We start from the raw sequence: 17,482 nt of genomic DNA on the forward strand, positions 1-17,482 counted from the left end.
TAAATGTATGTACTTTATTCTCGTCAAGGCCAACCTATTTACCTATTGCTGTACATATACTATTCTTTCCATGTGTTCTTCAGATATACTACATATTCGATCCATTTTATTTATTTTATTTTATTTCACCTTTATTTAACAGGTAGGCAAATGAGAACACGTTCCATTTACAATTGCGACCTGACCAAGATAAAGCAAAGCAGTTCGACACATACAACAACACATAGTTACACATGGAGTAAAAACAAACTATATACAATGTGAGCAAGTGAGGTGAGATAAGGGAGGTGAAGGCAAACAAAAATATATATAAACAAATAAAAATATAAAAAGGCCATGGTGGCGAAGTAAATACAATATAGCAAGTAAAAAATAAAAAATAAAACACAGGAATGGTTGGTTTGCAGTGGAAGAAAGTGTAAAGTAGAGATAGAAATAATGGGGTGCAAAGGAGCAAAAAAAATAAATAAATACAGTAGGTAAAGAGGTAGTTGTTTGGGCTAAATTATAGATGGGCTATGTACAGGTCAGTAACTATGAGCTGCTCTGACAGCTGGTGCTTAAAGCTAGTGAGGGAGATAAGTGTTTCCAGTTTCAGAGATTTTGTAGTTCGTTCCAGTCATTGGCAGCAGAGAACTGGAAGGAGAGGCGGCCAAAGGAAGAATTGGTTTTGGGGTGACCAGAGAGATATACCTCTGTGGAGCGCGTGCTACAGGTAGGTGCTGCTATGGTGACCAGCGAGCTGAGATAAGGGGGACTTTACCAGCAGGGTCTTGTAGATGACCTGGAGCCAGGGTTTGGCGACGAGTATGAAGCGAGGGCCAGCCAACGAGAGTGTACAGGTCGCAGTGGTGGGTAGTATATGGGGCTTTGGTGACAACGGATGGCACTGTGATAGACTGCATCCAATTTATTGAGTAGGTTTTGGAGGCTATTTTGTAAATGACATCACCGAAGTCGAGGATTGGTAGGATGGTCAGTTTACAAGGGTATGTTGGCAGCATGAGTGAAGGATGCTTTGTTGCGGAATAGGAGCCAATTCTAGATTTAACTTTGGATTGGAGATGTTTGATGTGAGTCTGGAAGGAGAGTTTACAGTCTAACCAGACACCTAGGTATTTGTAGTTGTCCACATATTCTAAGTCAAGACCGTCCAGAGTAGTGATGTTGGACAGGCGGGCAGGTGCAGGCAGTGATCGGTTGAAGAGCATGCATTTAGTTTTACTTGTATTTAAGAGCAATTGGAGGCCACGGAAGGAGAGTTGTATGGCATTGAAGCTCGCCTGGAGGGTTGTTAACACAGTGTCAAAGAAGGGCCAGAAGTATACAGAATAGTGTCGTCTGCGTAGAGGTGGATCAGAGAATCACCAGCAGCAAGAGCGACATCATTGATGTATACAGAGAAGAGAGTCGGTCCAAAAATTGAACCCTGTGGGACCCCCATAGAGACTGCCAAGGGCCCGGACAACAGACCCTCCGATTTGACACACTGAACTCGATCAGAGAAGTAGTTGGTGAACCAGGCGAGGCAATCATTAGAGAAACCAAGGCTGTCGAGTCTGCCGATGAAGATGTGGTGATTGACAGAGTCAAAAGCCTTGGCCAGGTCAATGAATACGGCTGCACAGTATTGTTTCCTATCGATGGCGGTTAACATATCGTTTATGACCTTGAGCGTGGCTGAGGTGCACCCATGACCAGCTCTGAACCAGATTGCATAGCGGAGAAGGTATGGTGGGATTCGAATGGTCGGTAATCTGTTTGTTGACTTGGCTTTCAAAGACCTTAGAAAGGCAGGGTAGGATAGATATAGGTCTGTAGCTGTTAGGGTCAAGAGTGTCCCCCCCTTGAAGAGGGGGATAACCGCAGCTGCTTTCCAATCTTTGGGAATCTCAGACGACACGAAAGAGAGGTTGAAAAGGCTAGTAATAGGGGTGGCAACAATTTCAGCAGATAGTTTTAGAAAGAAAGGGTCCAGATTATCTGGACCATATACTGTCTATACATCACATATATTATATATATATATACACAGTTGAAGTCGGAAGTTTTGGCAAGTCGGTTAGGACATCTACTTTGTGCATGACACAAGTCATTTTTCCAACAATTGTTTACAGTCAGATTATAACTTATAATTTACTGTATCACAATTCCAGTGGGTCAGAAGTTTACATACACTAAGTTGTCTGTGCTTTAAACAGCTTGGAAAATTCCAGAAAATTATGTCATGGCTTGAAAGCTTCTGATAGGCTAATTGACATAATTTAAGTCAATTGGAGGTGTACCTGTGGATGTATTTCAAGGCCTACCTTCAAACTCAGTGCCCTTTGCTTGACATCATGGGAAAATGAAAAGAAATCAGCCAAGAACTCAGAAAATAAATTGGAGACCTCCACAAGTCTGGTTCATCCTTGGGAGCAATTTCCAAATGTCTGAAGGTACCACGTTCATCTGTACAAACAATAGTACGCAAGTATAAACACCATGAACCACGCAGCTGTCATACAGCTCAGGAAGGTGACGTGTTCTGTCTCCTAGAGATGAACGTACTTTGGTGCGAAAAGTGCAAATCAATCCAGAACAACAGCAAACAACCTTGTGAAGATGCTGAGGAAACCGGTACAGAAGTATCTATATCCACAGTAAAACGAGTCCTATATCAATATAACCTGAAAGGCCTCTCGGCAAGGAAGAAGCCACTGCTCCAAAACAGCCATAAAAAAGCCAGACTACGGTTGCAACTGCTCATGTGGACAAAGATTGCATTTTTTGGAGAAATGTCCTCTGGTCTGATGAAACAAAAATAGAACTGTTTGGCCATAATGACCATCGTTTTGTTTGGAGGAAAAAGGTGGAGGCTTGCAAGCCGAAGAACACCATCCCAACCGTGAAGATGGGGGTGGCAGCATCATGTTGTGGGGGTGCTTTGCTGCAGGAGGGACTGGTGCACTTCACAAAATAGATGGCATCATGAGGCAGGAAAATTATGTGGATATATTGAAGCAACATCTCAAGACATCAGTCAGGAAGTTAAAGCTTGGTCACAAATGGGTCTTCCAAATGGACAATGACCCAAAGCATACTTCCAAAGTTGTGGCAAAATGGCTAAGGACAACAAAGTCAAGGTATTGGAGTGGCCATCACAAAGCCCTGACCTCAATCCTATAGAAAATGTGTAGGGCAGAACTGAAAAAGCGTGTGCGAGCAAGGAGGCCTACAAACCTGACTCAGTTACACCAGCTCTGTCAGGAGGAATGGGCCAAAATTCACCCAACTTATTTTGGTGGGCTTTTGGAAGGCTACCTGAAACGTTTGACCCAAGTTAAACGATGTCGTACCCACAGCAACGATTAAAACATTCCAAACCAGAAACCGTGGATTGACGGCAGCATTCGCGTGAAACTGAAAGCGCGAACCACTGCTTTTAACCAGGGCAAGGTGACCGGAAGCATGACCGAATACAAACAGTGTAGCTATTCTCTCCGCAAGGCAATCAAACAGGCTAAGTCCCAGTACAGAGACAAAATCGAGTCGCAATTCAACAGCTCAGACACAAGAGGTATGTGGCAGGGTCTACAGTCAATCACGGATTACAAAAAGAAAACCAGCCCCGTCGCGGACCAGGATGTCTTGCTCCCAGACAGGCTAAACAACTTTTTTGCCCGCTTTGAGGGCAATACAGTGCCACTGACACGGCCCCCTACCAAAACCTGCGGCTCTCCTTCACTGCAGCCGAGGTGAGTAAAACATTTAAACGTGTTAACCCTCGCAAGGCTGCAGGCCCAGACGCATTCCCAGCCGCAGCAGCAGCGCCTCTTCAACCTCAGGACGCTGAAGAAATCGCTTGTCACCAAAAGCACTCACAAACTTCTACAGATGCACAATCGAGAGCATCCTGTCGGGCTGTATCACCGCCTGGTACGGCAACTGCTCCGCCCACAACCGTAAGGCTCTCCAGAGGTAGTGAGGTCTGCAGAACGCATCACCGGGGCAAACTACCTGCCCTGCAGGACACCTACACCACCCGATGTCACAGGAAGGCCATAAAGATCATCAAGGACAACAACCACCCAAGCCACTGCCTGTTCACCCCGCTATCATCCAGAAGGCGAGGTCAGTACAGGTGCATCAAAGCAGGGACCGAGAGACTGAAAAACAGCTTCTATCTCAAGGCCATCAGACTGTTAAACAGCCACCACTAACATTTAGCGCGCCGCTGCCAACATACTGACTCAACATCTCTCCGGGATACATATGAAATGGATAAAATAGTATGTAAACATTATTAAAGTGACCAGTGATTCCATGTCTATGTACATAGGGCAGCAGCCTCTAAGGTGCAGGGTTGAGTAACCGGGTGGTAGCTGGCTAGTGACAGTGACCAAGTTCAGTGCAGGGTACTGGGTGGAGGCCGGCTAGTGATGGTTATTGAACAGTGTGATGGCCTTGAGATAGGATCTGTTTTTCAATCTCTCATGTACCAGCTTTGATGCACCTGTTCTGACCTCGCCTTCTGGATGGTAGCGGGGTGAACAGACTATGGCTTGGGTGGCTGAGGTTTTGATGATCTTTTTGTCCTTCCTGTGACACCGGGTGCTGTATGTGTCCTGGRGGGCAGGCAGGCAGTGTGCCCCCGATGATGCATTGGGCAGACCGCGCTACCCCCGGGAGAGCCCTGTGGTTGCGGACGGTGCAGTTGCCGTACCAGGCGGGGATACAGCCCGACAGGATGCTCTCAATGGTGCACCTGTAAAAGTTTGTGAGGGTCTGCCTTAGGGGCCAAGTCCAATTTCTTCACCATTCCTAGGATGAAGGTGCTGTTGAGCCTTCTTGTCCACGCTGTCTATGTKGKTGGACCATTTCAGATTGTCAGTGGTGTACGCCCAGGAACCTGAAGCTTTCCACCTTCTCCACTGCAGCCCCGTCAATGTGGATGGGGGCATGCTCCCTCTGCTGTCTACTGAAGTTCACGATCAGCTCCTTCATTTTGTTGACGTTGAGAGAAAGGTTATCTTCCTGGCACCACTCTGCCAGGGCCCTCAATTCCTCCCTGTAGGCCGTCTCGGCGTTGATGGTAATCAGGCTTACCACTGTTGTGTCGTCTGTAAACTTGATGATTGAGTTGGAGGTTGGCCTCCAACCGCGTGCATGGCCACGCGGTCATGGGAGTACATGAGAGGCTGAGCACGCACCGTTGTAGGGCCCCCGTGTTGAAGATCAGTATACTGGAGGTGTTGTTGCGTACCTTCGTCACCTGGGGGAGGCCCGTCAGGAAGTCCAGGACCCAGTTGCACAGGGCGGGGTTCAGACCTAGGGCCCGAGCTTAATGAGCTTGGAGGGTACTATGGTGTTGAATGCTGAGCTACAGTCAATGAACAGCATTCTTACATAGGTATTCCTCTTGTCCAGATGGGAAAAGGCAGTGTGCAGTGCGATGGCGATTGCATCGTCTGTGGATCTATTGAGGCGGTATGCAAATTGCAGTGGGTCTAGGGTGCATGAAAACATGCATTAGCCTAACATCAATGGTTTGATATTTGAGAATAATTATTTCTAACATCGATAGAGCCTAAACTTTCTAGCACTGTTTTTGAACTGACGCAGTAGGGATAATAAGGGAGTGGTTTGTGACAGACAAGAGCAGCCGCTCACCTATATGTCAGCTCATACCACAGTTACACCTCCAACACCGCCAAAACATCTGCTATGCGGATGTCGACCAATGCTGGTTAATGCTCGATCTGATTGAATCCAGAGAATGCCAGACATTCACACACACCATAAACACACACACTGCGCACACACAAACTCACTGGATGTGTCCAATTCCACTCCGATATAGATGTCTGTAGACTCAGTGTTTTCCAGTGGTCCGATAAACCTCACAGCTCCTCTTCTCCTCTCCTCTCCTCGCCTCCTTCTCTCCAGCACTACACGGTCATTCACACACAGACGGTGCTTCTTCCTGATATRCACATGCATGCACGAACAGACATACGCACCACACACAGTTAAGTTCTTTAAATCACAATTATTGTGAAATGAGTCATTAATACAGTATAATACGGTAATAAACAGAAGAGAAACTAAAGCAAGAATAGAAGTGTACCTGGTGGTTAATGCCCTGGGRTCCAGCCCCCCTGCTGCTTGGACTGTGGACGAGGAGTCAGGACAGTCTGGGGCCAGACACCACCTCTCCTCCTCTTTTGTCTCGTCCATCTCTCCCCTCAGAGGTCCACAYGAGGCACTTCTCCTTAGGACTTTCTCTCTTTTCTGCTCACAAACAACAATATCAATGACCACAAACAAACCACCACAAAAACAGCTCATCATAAAGGCTGTGACATCCTCATGTGTCCATTGTGAAGTATGATAATGAGGTCCAACCTTCAGCGTGTGTTTTCGGTCCGATGTCTGTCCACCCTGCTCAGACGACAGGTTGCCCTTCTCCCTCCTCCTGACTGAAACACAAACAATGTCCTGACATGGTGAGCACACAGCAAAGCCAGACTGAAGCTTCACATTCTCCTTGGTCATAATTTCCATGAATAAAACAGACATTCCAATTCAAAGCAYTGCTTCATTATGTAAAACGATTGACACCTCTTTCTCTGGGAATGCTGCCACTATGGGAGGAGTGAGGCATGATGGRTAGGGGTTGTGATCCCAGAGCTTCTACAGAGGGTAGAATAAGACTGTTGTTGTCTTCTTGTCTCCTTTCTCCCCCTCTGGTCTTCCCCCTCTCATCTCCTCTCCTGCCTTCCTTTCCTCTCCTCTCATCTTCTCCTGGATCCTCCTTCTCATACTCTTTCACACAGGGCAGAACTGCTGTCTGACACACAGAGAGAGAGGGTGGGGTTGTTTGTGTGTATATGTTCACGTGAGTGTTGACTTGTGAGAGAGATAATGTGTGTCATACATACCTGTCTCCTCTGAGGGGTGAGGTTGTGAAGGGGGACCAGAGGAGGGAGGCAGGGGGGTGTGGTGCTAAAGGACAGAGGGGGGAGGCAGGGGGGTGTGGTGTTAGAGCACAGGCTGCCCCTCCCAGAGCTGTATAAGGAGGACACACTGGGGGAGACACTGGCTGGGGGAGAGGGGAGGTAGGGGGAGGAGGCGGCGAGAGAGATGGAGGGGAGGCAGGAGAAGGGAGAGGTGGAGTTGGTCTGGGATTTGTTGGAATCTGATGGACCCACGGGAGCCGGAGCAGTGGACAGAGAGCACATCAGCTCCTCTATTCGGACCCTCTGGACCTCTACGGTCCTGTGCAGACTAAGATATGAGAGGAGGCGCACACACACACACAGCAGAGTTAAGCAAAGGTCAGACAAACTCAACCGAAACAGTAAATGGTTAACTTTCTCATAGAGGAGGCAGCTGAAAACTGGTGTGAATCAGGCATGTGACAGTGGGAATTTGTTTKATACAACAGGCCTATGGTTCTCACCGTTGATTCTCGCGCAGTATCTCGGCTATACTCGAGCACAGGTGCACTGCACCTCTCCTCGAACCATTGATGAAGAACAGGACAGCTTGCGAGGCGACCTCCTTGTCCTCCTCAAGACCCCCTGCCGAACTGCCCACTTGGTATAGGAAGGCAGAAATACTACAGTAGTAGAAAACTATTTGTCTATCACTTTATTACCTTTATTCAGTGGTTTTGTGGCAGTTATTTCAGCACAGCAAACGTGTAGCACAACACACAAATAGCTTACACAAATTGTCCCCATCACAGGTGTTCCTATTAAAATATAATTACTAGCTATATCGAATGTAGGCTACTTTACCAGTTTGACATGGTTTAGTGACGTTAACTTTAATCAAATCTTTCGTATTCAAAGAAAAGCATAACTTCCAAAGCTGTAGCCTAGGTACCCGTGCGAGTCCCACCACGACTGAGTGAGCTCCAAATCAATGTTTCCATACCTGTCTGGGACGCACGCGAGTCAAGGTCCGAATCCAACGACCAGGTTCGGTTTCTACTGCGCTCGCGACCACTCATATCCCAGTTCTCTCAATTACAAATGTCTATTGATTTGTTATTGTACTACTCTACTGTAAGCCATGTGTTGCGTTTTTTCACTAACCCTAGCCGACGTAACTCCACTTGGGGTGCGTAACACCAAATGGAACGCACAGGTGCGCTCGGTTGGCTCGCAATAGTAGATAGCTTCATGCTTTCTTGGTGAGGGTTTTAGCCTATAATTATTGTAATACGCTTGCTCTGTCTGGTCATTTTAAGCAGGATAATGAAATATGCAAGGTAAAAGCTTAAAACAAGTAGGCTAATCTATAGACAACCTATACATTTTTGAAAGCAACGAAAGTGCATATTTTGAAATAGAGAAACACGCACAAATAAAAAAGTATTTTAAAATTCCATTGGCTTTATTGCTCGAGTATGTTTACAGGGTGTTTTCATAAAGTTGTAACACAGCGCCCTCGTGTAGTTGAAAAGCCTCACTTCGCCTTCATTTCCTATCTCTTCAACCCACCATGCCAGAGGACGGCACAGGAAGCGCTGTCTAACCCCCAATACGATATTTACCACAAACCCTAGCCCAGCCACAAATAGTTCATGTTCATAGTTCTGACGATATCCCTGCCTATTTCGGTCCCCTCTGGYATGGCCATCTAGTGACTACCACCCTCACACAACGTTTAAGGGTAGGCTATAGAGTTCTGTTATAAATGAAAGGTGCATGGAGAGAAGAGTACACAGGGACAAACATGCCTAATATTTTTCAAAACATGTGGTGCAAAATAATGCAGATTTCATTCTTGAACAGAAACAATCAAAGCAATTTAACAAAAAAAGTATATATAAAGGAATATCTAGCTAATATATGTCTGTGTTTACTAAAGGGTACTGAAGAGAATTAGAATTTTGAATGAAACTAAGGCAGTGTGGGTCAGACAGRCAGGCAGGGCTACCCTGCTTGTTGCCACTCAGCCACTCCTTTATTCCTCTGCTCTGTTTCCAACTGACTGCACCAGCCTCACCGTGGCAAATTATTCTGTCCCTCCTGGCTAAATAAATATGAGAGMGAGTGAGTGAGAAAGAGAACGAGACAGAGAGAAACCGGCAGGTTCGATTCTGGGTATRAGACTTTTCCTGTGTTACGACAACGTCTTCGTGGCAGCCTTTGATTCCATGGTCTCCGAGGCGATGGCTGGTTCTGTGGCGGCTGAAGCGGGAACTGTGGCACCAGGAAGGGTCTGCTGCTCTGGGGCGGGGGTGACTGTGGAAAGGGTGAGGGGGGTGAAGGAGGAGACGTCGACAGGGGGAAGGGATGGTTACTCCTTGGGGCAGGGGAGGGGAAAGCTGGCAACAGCATGGCCAGGCAGGGGGGGGAGGGGGGCTAGACTGGGCAGGTTCAGAGGAGGGAAGGGTGCGAGTGGAGGGAATCCTGAAATGGAGGGGGGAGGAAGGGGCAGGTGAGAGAGAAGTGAGAGATCTGTAGTTGAACACAGGAATAATCACACTGGTACATAATACGTTAATGCCTGGGGGTGGAAACCCACTGTTAGCATTAGCTGTATAAACCTGCTGTTCCAGGTGGCAGTAGCCCGCTAATACCTGCTAGCGATACAGCGCTGAGGTCTGGTAGTGCGGTGAGGTTGAGGTTGGGGAGGTTTGGGAATGGGGGCAGGCCACCCGGGAGAGGCAACAGACCTACATTAGCACACAAATAAACATACTTAATCAGTGTAGAAAAKGTATTGTGTGTAAGATTAGATCGTTTCAATTCGATCTTGAAATCTAATTCTGAAGAGGCGTGTACTGACCTGGTAGCGTGGTGGCGGGGTTGAAGGTCGTGGAGGCTGGGTTTAGGGGGCTAAGGGAGGTGGGCAGCAGGGGAACGGTGGGGAGACCTGGAAAAGAAAGAGTGAGAATATGAGCAGTTAGGACACAGTTGTATAGTAGARAGAGGACCTTTTAGACCAGGGGTTGGCAAACTACGTCCCACAAGCGCCAGCAGGAAGTTTGAGTAGAAAATGTTATAAATAAGTAATTATTTTGGGTAGAAAATATATATTTTAAATACTCCAGGCCCCACTAACATTTAAAACTAAATAGAACTTAATAAATGATAAAGGACCTACAGCGCATTCAGAAAGTATTCAGACCCCTTGACTTTTTCCACTTTGTTACGTTACAGCCAYATTATTTTCCCTTATCTACACATAATAGCCCATAATGACAAAGAAAAAACAGGATGAGATATTATTGCAAATGTATTAATAATAAAAAACAGAAATACATTATTTACATAAGTATTCAGACCCTTTGCTATGARACTCGAAATTGAGTTYAGGTGCATCCTGTTTCCATTGATCATCCTTGAGATGCTTCTACAACTTGACTGGARTTCACCTGTGGTAAATCCAATTGATTAGGAAAGGCACACACCTGTCTCTATAAGGTCCCACAGTTGACAGTGCATGTCAGAGCAAAAACCAAGCCATGAAGTCGAAGGAATTGTCTGTAGAGCTCTGAGACAGGATTGTGTCGAGGCACAAAACATTTCTGCAGCATTGAAGGTCCCCAAAAACACAGAGGCCTCCATCATTCTTAAATGGAAGAAGCTTGGAACCACCAAGACTCTTCCTAAAGCTGGCCGCCCTGCCAAACTGAGCAATCGGGGGAGAAAGGCCTTGGTCAGGGAGATCACCAAGAACCCGATGGTCACTCTGATAGAGCTCCAGAGGTCCTCTATGGAGATGGGAGAACCTTCCAGAAGGACAACCATCTCTGCAGCAATCCTCCAATCAGACCTTTATGGTAGAGTGGCCAGATGGAAGCCACTCCTCAGTAAAAGGCACATGACAGCCCGCTTGGAGTTTGCCAAAAGGCAACTAAAGGACTCTCAGACCATGACAAACAAGATTCTCTGGTCTGATGAAACAAAGATTAAAATCTTTGGCCTGAATGCCAAGCGTCATGTCTGGAGGAAACCTGGCACCTCCGCTACTGTGAAGCATGAACAGCTTCATGCAGTGAGGATGTTTTTCAACGGCAGGGATTGGGAGTATTCAGGATCGAGGGAAAGATATACGGAGCAAAGTACAGAGAGATCCTTGATGAAAACCTGCTCCAGGTTGCTCAGGACCTCAGACTGGGGCGAAGGTTCACCTTCYAACAGGACAACGACYCTAAGCACACAGCCAAGATGACGCAGGAGTGGCTTCGGGACAAGTCTCTGAATGTCCTTGAGTGGCCCAGCCAGAGCCCGGACTTGAACCCGATCTAACATCTCTGGAGAGACCTGAAAATAGCTGTGCAGCAACGCTCCCCATCCAACCTGACAGCGCTTGAGAGGATCTGCAGAGGAGAATGGGAGAAACTCCCCAAATACAGGTGTGCCAATTTTGTAGCGTCATACCCAAGAAGAATCAAGACTGTAATCGCTGCCAAAGGTGCTTCAACAAAGTAAAGTAAAGGTTCTGAATACTTATGTGCATGTGATATTTCCGTTTATTATTTGTAATAAATTTGCAAACATTAAAAAAWATATATAAAAAARAWTTGCTTTTCATTATGGGGTATTGCGTGTAGATTGATGAGGGGGAAAAAACTAAGCAATTTTTGAATAAGGCTGTAACGTAACAAAATGCGTACAAAGTCAAGGGGTCTGAGTTTCCCCACCCCTCTTAGACCATCTGTAGCATTTCCACTGCAAATATTAATTTCCACTGGGAGTTTGAAGGGGGTGRGGAGGCCATCTGGACCCATATTAAAAATGATTAGTCTAACCCTGGTGCCATATTCCATTCCAGACATTTCCTAACACTTTGATACCATATTATGTTGAGAGAGAGCAAGAGAGATTAAGTACCTGTCTGAAGCTCACTTGGAATGGTGRGTGGAGCTGAGTTGATTGACAGGCTGGACAGCGAATCTTCTAACCCCGTGGGGACAGAGGGCATAGCAGGGGGTGGGGTTACAGCAGAGAGCTGAACCTGAGTGGGAGGGAGAAATAAGGCAAAAGCAGAGAGAAAGATGGAGAGGAATAGAGAAATATGTGAGGGGTGGATGATGAACAGGGAAGGTCAAGTGCATTTAAAACTAGTAATTCATAATTCTAATGAAAACCTTTCCTTTCAGGTCTCGCCTGTCTGCACTGGGAGGGACAGTCATWCATACAGTATCAGTCAAAAGTTTGGACACCTACTCATTCAAGGGTTTTGTCTTTATTTTCTACACTGTAGAATAATAGTGAAGACATCAAAACTATGAAATAACACATATGGAATCATGTAACCAAAAACGTGTTAAAGAAATCAAAATGTATTTTACAAGTTTCTTCAAAGTAGCCACCCTTTAGGCACCCAGTGGTGCAGCGGTCTAAGGCACTGCATCTTAGTGCGAGGCGTCACTACAGTCCMTGRTTCGAAACCAGGATGTATCACATCCGGCCGTGAWTGGGAGTTCCATAGGGCTGTGCACAATTGGTCCAGCATCGTCCAGGTTTGGCCGTCATTGTAAACAAGAATTTGTTTTTAACTGACTTGCCTAGTTAAATAAAACTTTTTTTTTGTCTTGATGACAGCTTTGCACGCTCTTGGCACTCAAGCGGCTTCGTCTGGAATGCTTTTCCAACAGTCTTGAAGGAATTCCCACATATAATGAGTAACTTGTTGGCTGCTTTTCCTTCACTCTGCGATCAACTCATCCCAAACCATCTCAATTAGGTAGAGGTCAGGTGATTGTGGAGGCCAGGTCATCTGATGCAGCACTGCATCACTCTCCTTGGTCAAATAGCCCTTACACAGCCTGGAGGTGTGTTGGGTCATTGTCCTGTTGAAAAACGAATTCWTGTCCCACTTAGTGCAAACCAGATGGGATGATGTATCGCTGCAGAATGCTGTGGTAGCCATGCTGGTTAAGTGTGCCTTGAATTCTAAATAAATCACTGACAGTGTCACCAGCAAAGCACCCCCACACCTCCTCCACCATGCTTCATAGTGGGAACTACACATGCAKAGATCTTCCGTTCACCTACTCTGCATCTCACAAAGACACGGCGGTCAGAACCAAAAATCTCAAATTTGGACCAAAAGGACCGATTTCCACCGGTCTAATGTACATTGCTCATGTTTCTTGGCCCAAGCAAGTCTCTTCTTATTGGTGTCCTTTAGTAGTGGTTTCTTTGTAGCAATTCGACCAAAGGCCTGATTCACACAGTCTCCTCTGAACAGTTGATGTTGAGATGTGTCTGTTACTTGAACTCTGAAGCATTTATTTGGGCTGCAATTTCTGAGGTTGGTAACTCTCATGAACGTATCCTCTGCAGCAGAGGTAACTCTGGGTCTTCCTTTCCTGTGGCGATCCTCATGAGAGCCAGTTTCATCATAGTGTTTGATGGTTTTTGCGTCTGTACTTGAAGAAATGTTTAAAGTTCTTAATGTTCCGGATTGACTGACCTTCATGTCTTAAAGTAATGATGGACTGTCGTTTCTCTTAGCTTATTTGAGCTGTTCTTGCCCTAATATGGACTTGGTCTTATACCAAATAGGGCTATCTTCTGTATACCACACCTACCTTGTCACAACACAACTGATTGGCTCAAACGCATTAAGGAAAGAAATTCCACAAATGAACCTAACAAGGCACACCTGTTAATTGAAATGCATTCCAGGTGACTACCTCATGAAGCTGGTTGAGAGAATGTCAAGAGTGTGCAAAGCTGTCATCAAGGCAAAGGGTGGCTACTTTGAAGAATCTCATAAAATATATTTAGATTTGTTTAACACTTTTTTGGTTACTACATGATTCCATATGTGTTATTTCATAGTTTGATGTCTTCACTATTATTCTATAAATGTAGAAAATAGTMAAAATAAAGGAAAACCCTTGAATGAGTAGGTGTGTCTAAACKTTTGACTGGTACTGTACATGGATAATGAGCCTTTCATAGCTCATAACCTAGCCCTGACCGGGGGGGTCTTTTTGCCCTCAGAACAACCTCAATTCATCAGGGCATGGACTCTACAAGGTGTCAAAAGCATTCCACAGGGATGCTGGCCCATGTTGACTCCAATGCTTCCCACAGTTGTGTCAAGTTTGTGTGAAAAATCCAGCAGCGTTGCAGTTCTTGACACAAACTGGTGTGCCTGGCACTCACTACCATACCCCTTTCAGAGGCACTTACATMTTTTGTCTTGCCCATTCACCCTCTGAATGGCACACATACACAATCCTTCTTTAACCGATCTCCCCCCTTCATCTACACTGATTGAAGTGGATTTAACAAGTGACATCATTAAGGGATCATAGCTTACACCTGGATTCACCTGGTCAGTCTGTCATGGAAAGAGTTCTTAATATTTTGTACACTTAGTGTATGTCATAGTAGAAGGATTACAAAAGAGCATAAAGTGACAGTGTCCACTGACCGTCCAGGCAGTTATAGCTGTTCTGATTCTGGGCTCTGTTTTGGTTGAGTTCTGGGTCGATACTAACCTCAGTGAATCCGTCCTTGAGCGCGCTGATGGGCTCACCACTGGGAATGTGACCCGGAAAACTAATCTTCTTCCCTTCTTCAAATGGCCGGGTGGGAATTCTGTGCAGGTAACCGTATCCAATCCCACATCCCAGACTGTAACAGGGGAACAGGAGATGGCATTAGTGCGATGTCACTTGTCAGACTGTAGTGTGTAGCGTGTGTATTGTATGTTGGTTACCTGCCCTCCCCTCCCCAGGAACTGTTGGGGGTGATGACCACCTCTCTGCAGTTGTCTGTGTCTGTGTTATAGACATATAGCTTCAACCCCTTCCCCTCATGGGTCTCAATCAGAGAAAACAGGTCCTCTGACTGAGGAGGGAGATAGAGATCAACTTCAATGACATGTACCCAAATGCTGATTGGCTAGTCTTAACTCCTAGTGTAGAATGCATGGAATAGTAGTGTCAGTGTGTGCGCACCTCATTCATAACGGTGTCGGCTCCTATGATGTAATCAGTGTGGGGCCGCAAGCCAGCCAGGGCTGCCGGAGAGTTAGGCTCCACCTCCTGAGAAAGAGAGAGACCCTTGGTTAATTGTACTTTATATAACAAAGCAAGTCAGTTAAGAACAAATTCCTATTTWCAATGACGGCCTACCCCGGCCAAAMCCTAACGACGCTGGGCCAATTGTGCTCCACCATATGGGACTCCCAATCACGGACGGTTGTGATACAGCCTGGAATCGAACCAGGGTCTGTAGTGATGCCTCTAGCACTGAGATGCAGTGCCTTAGACACAGCGGAAATCCTACCTTATATCAAGAGTTAGACCTGCCCGGTACACTGGGGCGAGCTAAATTGGGCACACCCATTGGCTACTGGCTACTCACCAGCACATGCCAGATGTTCTCATTGGCTCCCTCGAAGCTGCAGAAGCGTATGGAGACACCCAGCAGGCCCTGGCCACCCCAGAGGTTGCTTGGGGTGACGGTGGATTCCCTGAGCTCCAGGGTCTTAGAGGAGTAAACCAGCATTCTAACTGGCTTCTCCACACTGGCCTTCAACAGGTCCTTCAGAGTGTCATTGTCCTTGTTCTGAAACACACACAGGGTAAATTATAGAATTAGAATAAGTAGAATGGACAACCAGAGCTATACAGTACAAGACAGCATCCTCATTGTCAGTGGGGGTTTGTGTATGTGCATGTAGTAAGTGTGTGTTGAACATACCGATCCAACAGCATGTCTTTGCTTACCAGTCTTTCGTTGTTGATGGAGACAATGAAGTCAAAGAAAGGCTCCAGTCCTGCCCGGTGTCCTGGAGAATTCTCCTGAACCTGAGGAGAAGAGAGAGGAGACATGACTTGTAACAACTCTATTTTGTGATTGAAGGGGAGCACCTGGAGCRAGGCTTGAACAAGGACCATGGAAGTTACAGGGTATTCACACCACCGCCTGTGACATGAGATCCAGCCAAGGTCCAGTCTTCTTGGCAAATGTTAGGGCGTTACACATCTTCTTTGAACTTTTAGCAGTAGCCTTAGAATGAAATAGGTATTACAAGCTACACCTGTAATACCAGAAGGTTGGCTACCTGTCTGTCTCAAGATCAAACGGATCCTTGTCACRTCAACATATTGAAGATGGAGGTCTATACATTTAGGGAGCAATGAGACATTCAGGTGGTCTGACAAATGTGTAGATTAAAGACATGACTCTGTGATGTTGAGGATTCTGTCAGCAACGCGGCAGCAYCTACAAAAGTTGACATTATGACAGCTAACTAGCATTGAGCTGGCTAGCTCATTTAAACACCATTCACGCTATCTAGCTGTCTGGTTGTTTTGACAGCTAACCTTGTTGACCAAACAATACATGCAACCAATAACACGCATATACCTTTCAAAGCTGCATGTAAAATGATACATGCAAATATTTAACTTGGACAATTCCACAATGCAACTGTAGCAAATRYTGGGGAAAATAGCGTTAACAATGTCTATTAGCATTAGCTGCATCTAGGCCGGAATGTGATCCCCGGCCTCTATCTGACGGTGAGGCCACAATTAGATCCTGCTGTGGGACCATTCTTACGGATGCTAACATTATTTTGCAGACGTCAAAAAAATAAATAAACACATACCCGAAGAACATGGTAGCCTTCGGATCCTCCTCCCGGTATCTCGACACTCTGCGACCCCCCCATGACACGGCTGGTTTATATCGTAGTTAGGATTTAATGCTTGATATTTTTCTGCTCAGGTAATATTGATAACTGGCTAGCTTCAACTCTACTACGGCGTCCTGCCAGCTGAGCACTTGTGTTGTTACGTGGCAGTCCACCAGGAAACAGGGCTGATGGGAGTTTWCCCATAGCCGCAGATCTGGAATCAGTTTATCCACCTAAATCCTGTAATTATTAATTAGTGGGAAAATTGCAAAACTGACCAAAGACCAGTGTCTATGGCCAAGTGTAGGCTGGTGACATACGCAAGTCTAGGGCTTCAGGTGCTGCTTTTGAATTGTGAWATGCAGTATACTCAGACAGTAGTATTAGTATTGGCATATTGTACCATTATATCGCAATTGACTGTAAAACCTAGCATCTGTTTTTCACCCCCCAGAAAAGTGGGTAACAGATTGATAAAGTAACACTGGTAATATTCGGCAAGCGCTACCGGAGTGCCAAGTCTAGGACCAAAAGGCTTCTTAGCAGTTTCTACCCCCAATCCATAAGACTGATGAACAAATAATCAAATGCTTCCCCCAAAGATGGCGCCGGAGAAGAAGGYAGACGTTTTACRTGCCCCCAGCCTATTGTGTTTTTTTGTTCGTTTATTTGCGTTKTTCGTAACTTATTTTCTTACTTATTTTGTACATATTGTTGCCACTACCGTCTCTTATGACAGAAAATAACTTCTMGACATCAGGACAGCGATTACTCACCATGGACTAGCAGAATCCTTTTTTTCCGTTCACGACTCTGRCGAGCCCGACGCGAAGRATATACAGCTTCCTCGGGAACAGGCCCCGATCCC

General features: G+C 46.0%; 2 protein-coding genes across 4 annotated transcripts in view; both read right to left on the reverse strand.

Annotated features, from left to right (window-relative positions):
- The window catches only part of LOC111956433 (uncharacterized), a 14,869-nt gene extending 7,551 nt beyond the window's left edge, over positions 1-7,318 (reverse strand). Inside the window, exons 1-4 of one of the 3 annotated variants that reach the window (XM_070436599.1) lie at positions 6,924-7,318; positions 6,604-6,832; positions 6,388-6,461; positions 5,814-6,273 (exon numbers count right to left, since the gene is read on the reverse strand). In XM_070436599.1, coding sequence (XP_070292700.1) covers positions 5,814-6,273; positions 6,388-6,461; positions 6,604-6,832; positions 6,924-7,223 — 1,063 coding nt within the window. In that variant the 5' untranslated portion in view covers positions 7,224-7,318. Of the gene's footprint in view, positions 1-5,813; positions 6,462-6,603; positions 6,833-6,923 lie in introns of all 3 variants that reach the window. The other 2 variants (XM_023976884.2, XM_070436598.1) reach the window with 2 other exon arrangements.
- A 1,212-nt stretch (positions 7,319-8,530) lies between these two features.
- On the reverse strand, positions 8,531-16,738 carry gorasp2 (golgi reassembly stacking protein 2). The gene is given in 10 exon segments (XM_023976885.2): positions 8,531-9,407; positions 9,578-9,673; positions 9,787-9,873; positions 11,838-11,961; positions 14,465-14,600; positions 14,686-14,816; positions 14,927-15,013; positions 15,336-15,539; positions 15,701-15,781; positions 16,588-16,738. Coding segments are annotated over 10 exon segments (1,299 nt in total). The 5' UTR covers positions 16,651-16,738; the 3' UTR covers positions 8,531-9,117.
- Positions 16,739-17,482: the final 744 nt, after the last annotated feature.

The sequence above is a fragment of the Salvelinus sp. IW2-2015 genome, linkage group LG32, assembly GCF_002910315.2.
Source record: "Salvelinus sp. IW2-2015 linkage group LG32, ASM291031v2, whole genome shotgun sequence".
NCBI classification, from domain to species: domain Eukaryota; kingdom Metazoa; phylum Chordata; class Actinopteri; order Salmoniformes; family Salmonidae; genus Salvelinus; species Salvelinus sp. IW2-2015.